At 37.9% G+C, this 17,696-nt stretch overlaps 1 protein-coding gene across 1 annotated transcript in view; it reads left to right on the top strand.

The window, feature by feature from the left end:
- Nucleotides 1-17,407, top strand: part of chrm4a (cholinergic receptor, muscarinic 4a) — a 33,462-nt gene extending 16,055 nt beyond the window's left edge. Inside the window, exons 2-7 of the mRNA XM_087791417.1 lie at nt 234-832; nt 4,304-4,458; nt 5,746-5,941; nt 6,002-6,073; nt 7,327-7,593; nt 10,893-17,407. Of these exons, the coding sequence (XP_087647543.1) occupies nt 234-832; nt 4,304-4,458; nt 5,746-5,941; nt 6,002-6,073; nt 7,327-7,593; nt 10,893-11,138 (1,535 nt within the window). The 3' untranslated portion in view covers nt 11,139-17,407. The remainder of the gene's footprint in view (nt 1-233; nt 833-4,303; nt 4,459-5,745; nt 5,942-6,001; nt 6,074-7,326; nt 7,594-10,892) is intronic.
- Nucleotides 17,408-17,696: the final 289 nt, after the last annotated feature.

Raw genomic sequence — 17,696 nt, 5'->3', positions numbered from 1 at the left:
CTTATTTTGTTGAGTGTTTTTGAGTCTATAATACATTAAATCAGGCAGAAATATACACACAAACATAGACAGACAGATATATGATAATATATCAATGTATTTATAACCGCTATATGTAACAAACCTTTTTAAAGTGTTCATGTTATACATTCAGTTAACATCGCTTCATGCCCTTTCTACAATGCTTGAGCTGATACTTATACGATATCCAACGTTTTGTTTCCCAATTGCAGGCTCATCGTTCAACCAGTCAGGTGACCCTTCCTCCAACTCTACGTGCAACATCACCACAAATGACTCGACCTCGTGCTCTGTGGTGGAGGATGGCCTGGGGACAGGGAGCTCCTACAAAGCCCTGGAGATGTTTTTCATTGCCTTGGTCACCGGATCTCTCAGCTTCGTAACCGTTACCGGAAATATTTTGGTCATGCTGTCCATCAAAGTCAACCGCCATTTACAAACTGTCAATAACTACTTCCTGTTCTCTTTAGCGTGTGCCGACTTGATTATCGGTGCGTTCAGCATGAATCTCTACACTGTTTACATCATCGTGGGCTACTGGCCGCTTGGACCAGTGGTCTGTGATCTCTGGCTTGCGTTAGATTACGTCGTATCCAACGCTTCTGTGATGAATTTACTGATAATCAGTTTTGATCGGTACTTCTGTGTCACCAAACCACTCACGTATCCAGCGAGAAGGACGACTAAGATGGCAGGTTTGATGATAGCGGCCGCCTGGATTCTATCATTTATCCTTTGGGCTCCTGCTATCTTGTTCTGGCAGTTCATCGTTGGACAAAGGACAGTGCCCCATCGAGAATGTTACATTCAGGTACCTTCCTTTGATTCATTATTTATCTTAATCTGTTTAACGTGTTTGAGTCAAATAGACCATGAGACACATCTTAAGAAGACTATATTAATGTCAAATAATTGTGTTTATTATTGTAATGTTCACCAAAAAGGCATCTTTTCAAGAGTGACTGTGTTGCTTTGTGGTCAAAAGTAGAATCAATAAGTTCTTTCAGACACAGGGTCAAGCCGAGCCAGGCTTAATAAACCTAACAAATGCTCGCAAGTGTTACCTGCCTCCATCCGTCGCAGCCTTTTCACCTCCTGAATTGACAATTCCAGAAATTCCATTCCATTCCATGATGTTCTTTGAATAATATGTTTTTTTCAATTATTGTCTTAAACATTTTAATACTTTAATTCAAAGTATTAAATAATAAAAAATTTAGATTCAATATATTTGAATATTTTGTATTTTAAATTAAACATAAAATATTGGTTGTACTCTTCCCTGGATCACACTCTTACTGTTGTTGAAAAGGATCCCAATGAACTTCAGAGCCTTGTTATTGGGTGACATAAGTATAATAGGGTATTTTTTATAAACAGAAATATCAAGAACATTTTGCCATTGGAGGGAAACATGGAAACCAACTTGGAGGCAGGCCTCAACTTAAAAAAACATTTAAGGTTACATTAGCAATCTAACCATGAGGACCTTTTCCACTTTGGAATTGCCCAGGGGGAAAGGAAACAAATCAGGGTGACTTAATCCAGTAGGTAAGGTAAGGTAAGGTAAAACTTTATTGAGGGTTATGGGTTGGGTCCTAATTTTTGTCCACAGCTCGTAACTACAGTTTACATCTTTTGGGAGGTGTTCTGAACATGCCCACTGGGGGGAGATCTTATAGTAGACCTAGGACATGTTGAATGAAAGGGAAGGGGTGAGACGGAAGGCCAGATAGCCCTTGAAAACAAGTGAGATCAGAGGGAAACTTGAAACTGGGGGGTATGATAGATTTACCAAGAATCATTCCGAATTTGCGACCATTGTGAATCAACTGAGAGTAAATATGCTTACGACAGCTTTGATTATTTCACATTAAAACATTGGCTTTTTGTCCACAGTCCTTGATACACTCTATGAATATTCTATCCGACAATTGATGGTTTAGCAAGGGATAGCACTGTCCCAATTCTTAGTCCGATATTTCTATCCCTAGCCCTTTACACTCCGTTTTAAGGGGTAGACAAAGGGGAATGGGCTAAGGTGTGGAATTGGTGTGTTTGAAGAAGAGTTGGAAGAGGTATCTAGTTAATAAGTGTATATTTGAAACAACTGTGACAGACTGCCTAGACTAAAATGGTTCCATGCCATGAGAAAAATGCTAATTATTAATCTCAATTTGTGATGCTGTGGTAGCATCTGGATAGGTAACATGGCCCAGAATAATACCTGGTTTGAGAAAATTCACTCCTTGTCTGTTGGATTGTCAAGGAAATGCAATATAATAGTCCAAGGATGAAGCAAAATATCTCAGAACAAGATAAGCTTTATTTTGTCCTTCTTATTTTGAAGGTGAGCTGCCGACATGAAGATTTTGCGGCTTATATTCGTTTTAGTTTTTAGTTTTTTTTTACATAAAAGTATGTTTTGTTTGTGATTTCTTTATTATTTTCAAATGAAAACAAACTTCTTATAAAGGTTATGATGGCGGCTGTTTTTGCCACTGAACAAATAACAGTCATACATATGTGAGGCACCATTTTCTTTTAGTTATAGGCCGAATTCTTACACAAAATTCAACATAACAAATAAAACAAGAACATGACCAAACATAAACCTTGTTTTGTTCTGTTGTGCTGCAATCCCAGGGCCAGTAAATGTCCATGACAGTAATTGAGGTTTAATCCAACCAACGAGAACTGATTGAGGGGTTTGATAGGCCTTAGGCTCTGTTGTGTTAACTGAGGTGTCACATGATCACAATCGCAGCACATGATTGGGTAAATGTAAGTAGTACTGTCATGTTTACTTAGTAAAGTGGTAGAAAATGTATTAACATAACTGGGGGGAGAGGCACTAACCTTTAAATTCAAAGTTGGAAATTCAACAATTAGCACAACTAATGACACAACCAAGCTCCTCCCTGCCTATCTGACTCCTTCCATATTTCCACTCATGTTTGTTTCTTATTCTTTTTTCATCTACCTGATGCCCCCTATAACTGAACTCTGTGCCACGTGACATGAAAACAAAATGCTTGTCACTGCAAATCTGACGCAAGAATACTTCCTTTGTTGTGCCTTTGTCGTGTTGTTTCATTCATTGTTTTACTGTGCACGTGGTTTTTACCCGTTTGTTGTTTAATGTAAAGTGTAATTGACTTCATTCAGAGGTGCTTATGAATAAAATATCTTATTATTGTTGTTGTCATTGTCCTCATCGTCGTTGTCGTGATTATGTGTGACAGCCCCAGGTGAACCTGTTAGGTTATGAAGTGTTGCTCGGCATGCTGGGACTTCACTGACCCTCCAGACAAAATTGTATTATTGCAATATGTGCCTGCCATGCTCAGGAGTCTGTCGTATGATGATTTAACCTTTTCATGCCATTTAAAAGTTGTTTTCTCCTACAAATGTTTTTTTTTCCCTCAAAGCTTCAGGTTATTACTGTTCACTTTACTTTACAACACATTTCAAAACTCACCAGTCAATGTTATCTATACTGTTCTGAATAAATGTACAGAAAAAGCTACAATCATTAAAATCAGATTCTTGTGTACAACAATGTCTTTAAAAAAAAACGTTTTATAGTAATAAAAACACCAAATTTAACAAGAAAGAGTTGAAGTCCCATAGGATTTTCTTCCACATTTAGATATCTCGTAGAAGAGAATACGAGAGAAAACAATCTATAAAGGACAAAATATCTCAATGGAACAAATAGAAAAGCAAATTAATTCAACTGAAACTAGTGTAAAATCAGCTCTTTTGTTTACGTATTAATTATCTTCTACTCATTCCCTACTTAAGTATGATTTTTTTCAAACATTGGCCAACTCATCTGGGAAAACTGTGTTTCGGGTTTTCCTACAAAGAGACATTTCGGACTGATGGATCTTTTTTGGGGTCTGTCCTTTAGGTGATGAAACAAAAGCGTCACAATGAATGCATGTGACGTTGCCGATGGTGTGATTGTTGTTGGGTGCCTGCGAAGTAAAGTTATATTTGGAAGAGAGGAGGGGGGATAACACATGAGTCTCTTTGATCCCAAAGCCAATATATTTTGATTTGGGATTTTTTCTTTCCACTGTTGAAGTGAATCAATCAAACTTGTACCTTTTATTAAAGTTAATTTTCAATTCCCTCAAAAGGGAAATTATATTTCCCTTATGCCTCTTTTGGGGCCTTGAAAATATGACTTCTAATTACACTGTGAATATATGATATATTCAGAAAAATTGAGAGTTTTCTTCTTTTTTTTCTCTCTTCCTCCCCAAACCCACAGTTCCTGTCAAACCCCGCAGTGACCTTTGGGACAGCCATCGCAGCTTTCTATCTCCCTGTGGTAATAATGACGGTCCTGTACATCCACATCTCCTTGGCATCCCGCAGCAGGGTGTCCAAACACAAACCAGAGAAGAAAGAAAAGAAGGGAATAATGTGCGTATTTCAAGAAAACAGAATACTTCATTCCCCAGCACACATGTGTCAAACTCAAGATGGATGGGACAAAGATATTTAAAATATATTCAGCCTCCAGGAATAAAATGTAATGTCGCAATCATACTTCATGTTAGATTTACAATCTGTTTAGATCATGACAGCAAATTTGGCCCCTTGTCTTATTGAGTTTGACACCTCAACATTGTCACATTGTTACATTTCATGTAATGATAGATTTATATGTACTCATGATTATGTCATTGTGAAGGAGAAGTTATCAAATATGGCTTTCATTTCAAGAAAACGTTCACAAAGAGAACAATTATTGATCTTGAATCTTGGATTCTTTTTGAAGCTCTCAACACGATCCACATGATATTGAGTTAAATGTTTTTTTTAATTAGCGTTTGGTAGAGGAGAAGAAAAAGAAGAGGCGGAATATATATTTGATGGAAGGAGAGTGATTGGTACAGCATAGGGATCCAACTGGTACGATGAGGAGAACGTTTTGGTAATGGAAGGTATTGTATGTGCAGGAAAGTGGAAAGAAATCAAGTACAGGAACATCGGAAATAGATGGACTACAATGTTGAAGATAGAAAGAGACGGGTAGAAGACATAATAGGTACAGTGGTGTAGAAGTGAAGAGTGAGAAGCTCATTAGTCTGAAGAAAGACTAGAAATGTCAAGATGACACAGGCAGAGCCAACGGATGCAGGAAGACAGGAAGACAACGAATGTCAATGATGAAATGACGAGATTGAGGCATGTGTTCGGAAATCAGTTAAATTTAACCGAGGAGTGGAAAAGTAGAGCAAGAATGCAGAGCACAAATAAAGAGACTCGGTGGTGGAATGAAGGATTGGGAAAAAAAAGTGAGATACATGGGAAAGAAGGGGCAGAGACAAAGATAGTTGTTAATAAGACAAGCAGTCAGTTGCACGAGAAACTTGATCGCAAAGAAGAAGAGAGAGATGTTTTCAATAGAGACAAAGAGAGAGAAGGGGAGGATGTGCCACTGCTTTGGTCGTGTAAGACCAGAATTTGTGTTTTAAAGTAAGGCAGTCGGTCCCAAGAAGAGAAATGAGTAGGACGTTAACGTTAAGTTGTTTAACGATTTGTAGCTGATAGTCACACTGAAACTTATGATTCTAAATGTCCTTCTTTATTCATTTCTCTTCTTGGGACCAACTGCCTTACCTGAAAACAAAAAATATGGTTTTAATATCCAAGATACTACTGTAATGAAAAAAAATATTTAAGATGTTTTTTTTTCGCTTCCAGACCTCCGGGTTTACTCAAAAGCCACCTGCTAAAGCAGAACAACAACAACGAGACCAGCCCTCAGCCGAGCCCCCGCTGCTCCCAGAAAGTGGACTCTGCCAGCGTTGAACAGGAGGAACAGAGAAACGGCAGAGTAGAAGAACCCAAACCAGACCAGCCTCATCCCACAGCTCAGCCCAGCCCTGGCCCCACACAGGTATTCTGGCGGTCAACATCGTCAAGACATTTTTTTTATGCTCTCTCTCTGTTTATCTAGGAGGAGAAAGAGAGCTCCAACGACTCATCAACAGCCTTTATTCCCCCGACAGAACCAACAGCCAATAAAGAGGTGATACCTGATGGTTTCCAGACGATTTTCATATTTCTCAAACATAAATACAAGATACATTGACTTGATGTTTGAAAAATAGAAGATGCTTTTGAAACAAGTGATTATTTTCATAATGTGTTGACAGTTTAGGACTGAAAGGACTAAAAGTACCAAAAAAAGCAACTAATAGTGATCATGGGTAATTTAAAGACACCATCTATAGTAAAAGACAATATATTAGTAGCTTCAGTAGCTCAGACAACGTTGACCATAATTGATGTGTTAATGAAGCTTCATGAAACACTGTCCTCCAAAGGTCACACTATTTTTAATCGAGAGGACCGCCTACTCAGCTTTGAAAAACATGACACTATTTCAACCCACAAGTATCCTCATCTCCTCCTATTCAGTCCATCATGAATCACACCACCCATGGTCGGTGCTTTCAGGTCATTTGCAGGTATAAACTCAGCATGACTCACCTCCCCTTCCTCATTGTTATGTTCGTCATAAAAAGTCAAATTATCTTATTTTTCTATGGGAGCTGTAACATTTGGGGATAATAGAGAGCAACAGGTAGTAATAAACCCGACATGTGTAAAAGTGTTTTAGTCATTTAAGCTATTATAGACACTGTTATCTGAGTAGATGACTAGTCCTCCAGAATCCAACATAAACTGTAGGCGCAGTGCAACCCTGGACTAACAACTGTTAATAATTGTTGTCTATCATGACATGAGGGTAACTTTATCAGCCTGTATAGCAGTAATATGTAACATAACATGTTGATTTAGAGGATGAATAATTGATTAAAAAACTATTGAACGTTTATTTTTGATGATCTAAGTCTACACAATTATTTTAATAGAGTATGTTAAATTTAAGTTGAAAATCATAACTACATTCAGTGAAGCCTAAAAGTTTCAAAGCGAGGCAAAGGGACTTTTGGGCAGAAATTAAACTGAAGATTTGCGTCGGAACATTCGCATCATGCGATCGTAACACCTGACCCGACAATGGGAGCGCACAACCCTCAGGAGAGGAATCATCTGTTTTTCTACGACCCACACATTGATCCCAACTCCTTTCGGGTTGATCTCTGTCTCTACACCTGCTCCTCTCAATGTTTATCTGAACCGATGAAGCTTCATGCATGAGAACGTCTTCCCAAAACACATTCCAACCATGTCTGGCATTCTAACCTAAGGGAGGTGTTTGTGTCCTGATAAAGAAGATCAATCAGTCTTATCTCGTGTTGATGTTGTTTTCAGGCTACGACTAACACGATTGCGACGACCACGTCGAGCGATCCCTGCGTGTCCAAAGTCAACCCGAGCTCCAGGTGGTCCAAGATCAAGATCGTGACCAAGCAGGCAGGTGACGAATGCATCACGGCTCTTGAGATCGTGCCGCAAGTAGATGGAACGGAGAGGAGATCCATTCCCATCAGCAGACCTCGCACCGTGGCGAGGAAGTTTGCGAGTATCGCACGCAGCCAAGTGAAGAGGAAACGGCAAATGGCGGCGAGAGAAAAGAAAGTAAGTCTCAGAATGTCTTACAACTTTGTATTTTTCCAGATTACTGCTTAGTTTAGCAGACAGACAAAACAATCTGGGTTATAGCTACTCCTGTCTGCTGTTATAAAGAACAAAGTAGGTCAGAAATAGACTAAAGGTAGAGAAAGTGTCTGATGATTACTTTCCCTCAAGATGGCAGACGAAATATACTCTGGGAGAGTTTGGTGTTTTGCAGACAGAGTTGTGTGTTTTGCAGACATAACACTGATCATTTTTTTAAATAGTGTCGTCTTACCAACTAAACTTAACTAAACCAACATTATTGACCGATATATAATTTAACCTTTTATGTTACAGAGATGTGACACAAACAACACAAATAACTCAGAGGAAATATAATTAGGCACTGAAAATATCTGAGGAAACACAAACAGACCACCCCATACTCTTGGGATGTCATGTGCACATTTCCATTTCTGTGTTGGGGTGGCATGTTTATGTGTTTGGTCTTCATATGTACATTTCTGTTAATGTGTTGGGGTGGCATGTTTATGTGTTGGGGTGTCATATGTACATTTCTGTTACTGTGTTGGGGTGGCGTGTTTATGTGTTGGGGTGTCATATGTACATTTCTGTTACTGTGTTGGGGTGTCATATGTACATTTCTGTTACTGTGTTGGGGTGGCATGTTTATGTGTTGGGGTGTCATATGTACATTTCTGTTACTGTGTTGGGGTGGCATGTTTATGTGTTGGGTAGGCGTATGCTAATTTCTGTTTATATGTTTGGGTGGCTTTTGTATATGTCTGTGTCATGTGTAAAATTCCATTTCTGTGTTGGGGTGAGATATGTACATTTTTGTTTCTGTGTTGGTTTGGCTTGTATATGTTTCTGTGTTGGGGTGTCATGTGTAAATTTCTGTTTATGTGTTGGTTTGGCTTGTATATGTTTCTGTGTTGGGGTGTCATGTGTACATTTCTGTTTCTGTGTTGGGTTGGCTTGTATATGTTTCTGGTTTGAGGTTGCAAGTTTATGTGTCGGGGTGGGATGTGTACATGTATGTTTCTGTGATGGCGTGTCTTGTGTATGTTTCTGTGTTGGGGTGTCTGTGTTTTATCTGATAGATATGATCTTGATACCAATTCATACCACATGACGGTCAGATGTGTCCTGGATCATCACAGGTGTCACACAGTTGAACAAAACACTAAATGAATGAAAGTGTTAATCTTCACTTCTCCATGTTAAAGTTCACTCTGTGGATTTTATTGAATCATTCATTTCCTTTCAGGTGAACATCGGCCATATTTAAACCTGACATGACAGAAAAGCTGTCGTTTCCCTTCTCAAGTAAAACTGTTGAGTCTGACTGCGAGCGATCCAAAACTCTATCTTGGCAGAAAGGCTAAGAATTGTTTCATCGCACTGACAAAACCTCAAGAGAAAAAGGAGAACGACACAGCAGCAGCAGCTGCGACAAGGATGTCAGAGTATGAGAATATCTGCCACTTTTCTATCTCTTGGCAACATTTAGAATTTCAGTGAAAAGAAGAAACGACAGCCAAGTGACAGACACAGATAGAAGTGTAAGAAAATACAACGAGGCTCACAGCAGCACGACAACACATACACAACCTCAGCTCGACACTGATATTCACACTGGTTTCTAATATGTGTATACATATGTGTATTTGGGTACTTGTTTTTTACTCAATACAACTTTATTTAAAGTGTCAATTCATAACAGAGTTATCTCAAGATGCTAATGTTTGTATTTGGCAACAAGAGGGAAAAACAGGCAGAAACCTCCAGCAGAACCAAACCAGAGTGAAAGGAACCGTTTATATACTCTTGCTCTATTTTCAGTTTTTTAATAAATCTCAAATTATTTTCTGACCTCCATCTTGTGGACCTAATTGTCTGTCATCCTACAAACTCTGAAACACATTTACAAACTCTCAAACATATGTACAAACTTTGAAACACATTTACAAACTCTCAAACATATGTACAAACTCTGAAACACATTTACAAACTCCAAAGCACATTCAAGAACTATAACATTTTTTTTTACAAACTATTAAACACATTTATAAACTCCAAAACACATTTATAAACTCCAAAGCACATTTACAAACTATAAAAACATTAACAAACTATTAAACACATCTACAAACTCCAAAACACATTTACAAACTCTGAAACACATTTACCAACTCCAAAGCACAATTACAAACTATATAACAAAATTAACAAACTCTGAAACACATTTACAGACTTTTAAACAAATGCATGAACTCTTAAACACATTTACAGACTTTTAAACAAATGCATGAACTCTTAAACACATTTACGGACTTTTAAACAAATGCATGAACTCTTAAACACATTTACAGACTTTTAAACAAATGCATGAACTCTTAAACACATTTACGGACTTTTAAACAAATGCATGAACTCTTAAACACATTTACAGACTTTTAAACAAATGCATGAACTCTTAAACACATTTACGGACTTTAAACAAATGCATGAACTCTTAAACACATTTACAGACTTTTAAACAAATGCATGAACTCTTAAACACATTTACAGACTTTTAAACAAATGCATGAACTCTTAAACACATTTACAGACTTTTAAACAAATGCATGAACTCTTAAACACATTTACAGACTTTTAAACAAATGCATGAACTCTTAAACACATTTACGGACTTTTAAACAAATGCATGAACTCTTTAACACATTTACAGACTTTTAAACAAATGCATGAACTCTTAAACACATTTACGGACTTTTAAACAAATGCATGAACTCTTAAACACATTTACAGACTTTTAAACAAATGCATGAACTCTTAAACACATTTACAGACTTTTAAACAAATGCATGAACTCTTAAACACATTTACAAACTTTAAAACAACTTAACTAACTCTGAAACACACAACTATGAAATTGTTTTACAAACTCCAACATAAATTTAACAAACACTGAAACTAATTTACTCTGAAACAGAGTTCAAACAAAAACAAATTTCTTAAACGATAGTACAAACTCTGAATCACATTTAGAAGTGAGGAGGGAAAAAAAAGGCAAACTCAAAGAAATTTACAAAATCCTACAAACTCAAATGAAACACATTTGCGAACTTTTGACCAAAAAATTAAAAGTGCAGAAATCTTTTTTTATTTTGTTTTGCGATTTGTAATTTAAGTTTCTTCACTCAGCATATGTTCTTACTCTCATCAGTTACATTCAACCAGTCAGGCCAAACATATTCTATCAATTATTGTTCTGTTTTTTTTTCTCTCTGCAGGTCACTAAAACCATATTTGCCATCCTGCTGGCCTTCATCATCACATGGACGCCCTACAACGTCATGGTGCTGATCTCCACCTTCTGCCAGTCGTGCGTCCCGGACACGGTGTGGGCCATCGGCTACTGGCTGTGCTACGTCAACTCCACCATCAACCCGGCTTGTTACGCGCTGTGCAACGCCACCTTCAAAAAGACCTTCAAGAACCTCCTGCTGTGCCAGTACAAGAACATTGGTACCAGATGAGTTAAGAGGACAAGAAGGATGGTCGCGGTGCTGCGTCACAGTCACAGGGAAATGTTTGAGAGGATCACAGAAGACTGAGTAGAAATGGAGGAGGAGGATGAAAGTTGATGGGATGCGAGAGTAGGTTGGAAGGCAGATTAGCTGCTGCAGCATCTGTTTGGGTAAAGCAGGGGGTTGACAGTCATCACTGACCCCATTTAGAGAGAAGCAATAAAGAAAGTTACCGCACAATTGAGGACATTTGGAATGTAGATAACAGTGTGTTTTCATCTACAGTCCATGCCGGGGGTTGTAGGAACAATAGCTGCGTTTGCACTGTAGGAACCTTTTTTAGTTTCAAGGACATTTCCACAGATGGAAAAGTGTTGCAGAGTAAGAACTAAAAACCAAATTGAGTAACTTCTCGAACCTTACCAGCTCCTACTCCGGAGATTTTTCTTTTTGATAGTTCCTATGGGAACCAATCTCAAACCTCCATAACGAGGCGAAACCAAAAAGTGAGGAGAAGAAACTGTAGGACCTCAGCTCATTATCATAGTTTTTTTTACTTTTTTTTTTTTTGAATAAGAAACTCTCAATAATGATATTCATAGTTCCTGAGGCTTTCATGCAGTTTTGATTACATAAGTCTTGTTTAAGTCAGTGCAGGTGAGTGTTTTCATAGATCTTTCACCAGATTAGCGATAAACACATGATTTACTTAAAAAAAACAATAGTTTATTTTTTTGATGTGAGGATATCATTATTTATGCATTTTCTTTATTTTATTATTTAATTATATAATTGTACCTGAACACAAGACTAGTGAATCATATCTAATATGGAATTAGATCAATTATAAGTGGACACATTTGGAACTATTCTTGATTTATGAGTTTATGAGTTTGAAAAACAAAATGCCATTTTCATTTGTCATTTGAATGATTTTACTTGTTCTATTCTCTGTATAATCACAAATGCAGATACATTACAGCAATTCCTACATATGTCATTTAGTTTAATAACATTTAAACACAATCTAAGCACTTTTCATTTATTTAAAAAAACAGGATCCAGTGATGGAGGAAGAAAAATAAATGCAAATACTCAGTCTAAATATTTGTTGTTTGTATGAGCGCTTTGGTACTGCAACCATGAAGACAAAATTAAAAAAAACAAACAAACTTTAACTAAAGATGGTATCCAACAGTGCAAAAGTGGCTCATTACCCCTTTGAGGCAGTAGACGCTTCACGAAACAGTGTCATACTTCGAAGAAGTCAGAAGGTGGCGCCCTCAGTTTGAGAAGGATGTGAGGTTTCAATAGAAAAGCTGTTAAAGTAAGAGTTTATAGAGCAGAGAGTGACATCTAGTGGATACTGAAAATAACGACACTGCTTCGTGAAGCTTCACCAACAGATCACCAGTAAACAGCTCCATGTGGATCCATTATTAGCCGCTGTATTTAACATATGAAGAAGATATATCATCAACAACAACTGTGAGTCAAAGCCAGACTGTGATCGTGACTTCTATCTCGACATGCACGGTTAAGAAATATTGTGTTTTATTTTCTCTCCAGGTATTGAACAACCTTTTATCTCAACAGAGTTGCAGAGAGATTGATACTCATCGATACTGAGCTGGTGCATGTACATTCAAGGATTATGTATTTTGAGTAAAATACTTTTAGGTCTGTTGTAGAAAAAAAAAAAAACGTGTGACAAGTGACAAAAATAGCATGGGGACCATTCACAACTTTGTTATACAAAAAAAAGTACCTTTTTTTTTTAATCAACTACTTAATGTGATTTTATAAAAATCTATGTATAGAGCTTTATTTGAAATGTTTAGTCGAAGCATTCATGTTGGTTAAATTCATGAGCAGCCTTCTCTACCTGTCTCACTCATCTTCCCTGGTCACGCTCATGATGTCCTCCACGACTGAAGCCATGTTCCCACCAGCATGTACCTTTTGTTTGTCCATGCCATCTCCATACTTCCTCATGGGCGAACCCTCTGATACCAATTTCCGATCGGGTTCTCCCATTAGACGCCTGAGCATCTTTAATTCTTCCACTGCTGTGTTATTGTCAGAGCTGCTGTCTCTGTACGTCCTTCACTGCTGATCCATCCACTGCAAATATGTTTCTCTTATTTCCCTAAACAGACCATAAAAAAGTGACAGTCGGGCTAATGTTCCAAGTCATCAACCACGATAATCTTATTGAAAATAGAAAAACAAAAGGAAGGAAAACGGACACGACAGAAAATAAATCTAAGGGAAAGTGTAATGCAGTTAAATAGAAGAAGTTTAAAAAGCAAGGAGTGTGGGGGGGCAGAGCTAATACAGCTGTATTATTCACATTGATAAGATCCTAACGAAACATGTGACATGTATTATTGATTATCCTTCGCCATGAAAGAATTTTAAATCAGCAGAACACATTAGCCAGAACACACTAATGACTCTCGCAAATTCATAATCTGTGAATAATTACTCAACTATTATTGCATTGAGAATGAAATTACAGTTTAAAAAAAAAAAAAAAAAGGCAACAATTAAAACCCTCTGTTCCGAATGATGATGCACAACAACACATTTTACATGCTCTAGAGAAATGAAAATGGTAATTTGTTGATTCTGCACCATTAAGGGATCAAATTTACTGAACTCAGACACGGTTTCATTCGTCTGCCTCGTGGTCCCTGGTCGGGGGTGGTGGGGGGGCATCCCGCTCCTCGCTAACCACCACACTCCCCTCTCTGAGCAGGAACATGATATGACAGCTCGGGTCGATGCTGTGCCTGTTTTTTCCTCTTGGTCCTGGTCCCCTGGTGGGCGGCGTGAGTCCACATCAGGATACACGCCATGCACTAATGGCTGCTGAGGGAAGCGGTTCACAAACACTTAGGGGGATTCACACGCGGGCGATGTACCCCCGATGACCTCGCAGGGTTCTTAGCCGTCCTCTTCCAACCTGCTTTTCCCAGCGACCACCTGGGACTCCATTATCTGGCATGTCAGTTCTTACAAAAGCAGGTTTAAAACACATTGTGAATCACAAAAGTGAGTACAACCCTCACTTATCTAAAGATATTTAAGTATATCTTTTCACGAGACAACACTGACAAAATGACACTTTGACACAATGGAAAGTAGTCTGAGTTAAGTTGATATAACAGTTTAAATTTATTGTTCCCTCAAAATATCTCAATATACAGCCATTAATGTCTAAACCACCGGCAACAGAAGTGAGTACACCCCTAAGAGACTTCACCCCTAAATGTCCAAATTGAGCACTGCTTGTCATTTTCCGTCCAAAATGTCCCGTGACTAGTTAGTGCTACTAGGTCTCAAGTGTGCATAGGGAACTTTCACTAAAGGGTGTCCTCACTTTTGTTGCCAGGGCTTTAGATATTAATCGTTATATTTTGTGTTATTTTGAGGGGGAAATAAATGTACAGTGTTATATAAGCAACACACAAACTACTTTTCATTGTGTAATTTCTTCAGTGTTGTCCCATGAAAAGCTAACTTAAATATCTATGTAAATGTGAGGGGTGTACTCGCTTTTGTGATACCCTTTAAATCATAAGAATGAGGTCAATGTTAAACAAGACAAGACCATTTAAATAACAAAAGGAAATAATTGCTGATCTGTCTTTAAAGCCAGGTATTGCCGGGAGCACGAAAGCAAACGGTTCCTATTCTTCCCTCACGGAACAACTGTTTTACTGTTCATGGCGCTGCCGTAGACACTACCCTGCGGAAGTCTTAAAGAATAAAGATAGTCTTTAATCGACTCTCTTAGATGTTGAGCTCCAGTGGTTCACATGTTCAATTATTTGGTTAACTTCCTAAAACTTTAATACTTTGTGTACTAGAGCTCTTCAGGAAAGCTGAGATCAATATTCTGCATGTTATCTCTTTACATCCTTTTTTTAAATTCTTTATCCAAGCAGTGTCAGACAACATACACAATACTAGGCCCATCAGAAAGTAATATTGTATTACCTGTATGAACACCACAGGTACTGTCTTCAGCACAGAGTTGATCACTATTAAAACAACCTTTGTGACCTAAAGAACTCTGATAAACTTCTTATTATCGCTGACACCTGGACGAAACTGGAACATTGCTTCCAACGTCCTGGTCAAATTACTATGAAATGTTGAATCTTTAGTGGACAAAGTAATTGGAAATGCAACATTATTTCGTTGTTTAAAAAAAACAAAAACTTTTATCATTGGGCACCAGTTGATGACTTAAAGATTATACGGACTCTTTAGGAAAAATATGTCTGTGGATGATTGATCCTAAATTCTGTTTCTCCAACTCACACCTCCACTTCTCCAGTTGTCCTCGACCTCCTCCTTACTCTAAATACTGCCACATTATCATGCATGGAGATTAAAACCTTCTTAATAAATGCAAACAGGGAGGTACTGAGACCTGAGGTACTGCAGAATATCAGACGCATGTAAAATCCTTAATGTTTCTTTTAAAATGGACAGTGCAGCTTATAATGCGTGCACCCTGTGAACTATGGTTGAACCTACTGACCTCAATCCAATGATTAAATAGTTTTACTCCAAATTGAAATCAGTAACGTGTCAGTCTAGGTCACTGGTGGAACAGTCTGTACCAGGATGTATGATTATTGTCATTTCAGTTTTGGAGGCTTTTCTTTTTATCTTAATTATTTTTTGGTGCTTGTCCTACTTTACCAAAGTCTCCCATTAATTATTTCCTTCTTCACGAGTCTTCCTGTAATTGAACGTCTCTTTTATATTTTACTGTCCGTTGGTTTTAAGCCAACCATCCGTCGAGCCACATAAAATGAGACGGTGAGCCACTGGATCAACAGTGCATGACCTTCTTTATCAACATCCTCAAGGAAAACAACAGATTTGTCTTGCTTGGCTTCCCTCACCTCCTCGCTAATACCCCGAGCTGCCTGATCAACCTTTTTCACCTCTACCTGTCCTCCTCTGTCGCTCCATCCATTAGTTCCCTGCAGTACTCTGTCCATCACAAGCAACCTGTTTGCTCAATGGCATTTGATTTCCACCGGAGTTGTGTCTTGTTACTTCTTGTTACTTCTTCTATCTTTTTGCAAACTTCATCTGTAATTTACCATGGTGAAAATTGTTGTCTGTATGTTCTTGATATGTGGGGGAGGTGGTAAACGTCTCCATGGCGACAACATGGCACTGCATCCCTTCACATGCAGGGTCACCTGAGTTTATAAGCCACGTGCACACAGTCTGGTCCGTCAGGAACCAAAGCATCCACATGAAAGTGGACATAAACCAGGGGTGTGTAGCTATATCAAGCAAAGGGAGAGACTTTAATACTTAAACTAATACTTATATTTATACTTACCTAAATACAGAACACAGCTCCTCGGTCCAAACATCAAGATCTTAATGTCCAAGGGTGAAAAAACTGGAAAATATGAACCAAAAATGAATCTTTCATCGCTGATAGACCTGGAATTAAAATGCCTTTGTAGGTGGTCTAGTTTCTAGTTTCTAGTTGAGGGTAAAACTAAATCGTCACTGTTATATAAACGGTCAATATTTCAATTTTTAAAGTTCGTTCTTTAGAGTTAAATTGGTGATGCAACAAGAAATTGCGAGTCTTACCCACATTTTTGGCCAGAAGACGCACATTTTAAATCAAAATAAAGGATGTGCTTCATTCTTCAAAAAGTATTATTATTAAATCCCAATGCTTAGACTTAACATTTGGACCACATTGTCTTACATTATATGGAAAGCTTTTCATTAAAAAAAAACCAATACTTGTCTCATTGGAACTTGACTGTCATATTTTGAAGTACAAATGGGAGTTAATTGGTACATTAAACTCTAAGCTACCCTGCCTGTGATGTGATGTTATGGGTGTCTTATAATTAATGATGGGAATTCTAAAACTCTCAACTCAGCAAATGTACAGGATAAGCACTCGCTGGATAAATATCTGCTTTATATGATCATTGGGGGATTATAGAATTTGCAGTGTAAGGCTAAATTCAAAGCATTTTCACAGAGAAGTGGAACAGTTTCCTCCGTCTGCTCTGTAAGATTAGACGACACAATCGGTCTCGTTGAATTGTTCCTTCTAAAAACTCTGAGGCGATCATATATAAAAATGAAGTATTTGCCACAATAAGCAACTTTTTCTTGCTTATGTTTACTGTAATCGCTGACTCCAATAAAACGAACCCAACAGAACGTCATGTCCATGATTTGTCTTAATAGGTTCTTAAGTCCAGCCTCACTTGCACAATCAGAGACAAATATCCACAGATTTTTAAGTAGAAAAAAAGCGTTTTCTAGATCTAATCTTACATCATCCACATTAATAGTGGACGCTGGTCGCCACTTTATGAACTGTTTATCTCCGTTTAAACTGATGTTGCTCTTCATCTCTAGTCTAAATGTAAATTTTGCCCTCGTAAAAAATTTATCTGAAAAAGAAGTCCAAGTACACGACTGAGCAAAGGCATCCAGAGTTTTTAGTTGCATTTCTCCCGTCGCTGTTGACAGAAAGCGGCTGTAATTGCTTGT

Source organism: Callionymus lyra, chromosome 5 (assembly GCF_982586985.1).
Source record: "Callionymus lyra chromosome 5, fCalLyr1.hap1.1, whole genome shotgun sequence".
NCBI classification, from domain to species: Eukaryota; Metazoa; Chordata; class Actinopteri; order Syngnathiformes; family Callionymidae; genus Callionymus; species Callionymus lyra.
Note: the sequence above shows the minus strand (reverse complement) of the source record. Positions and strands in the feature narration are given on the sequence as shown.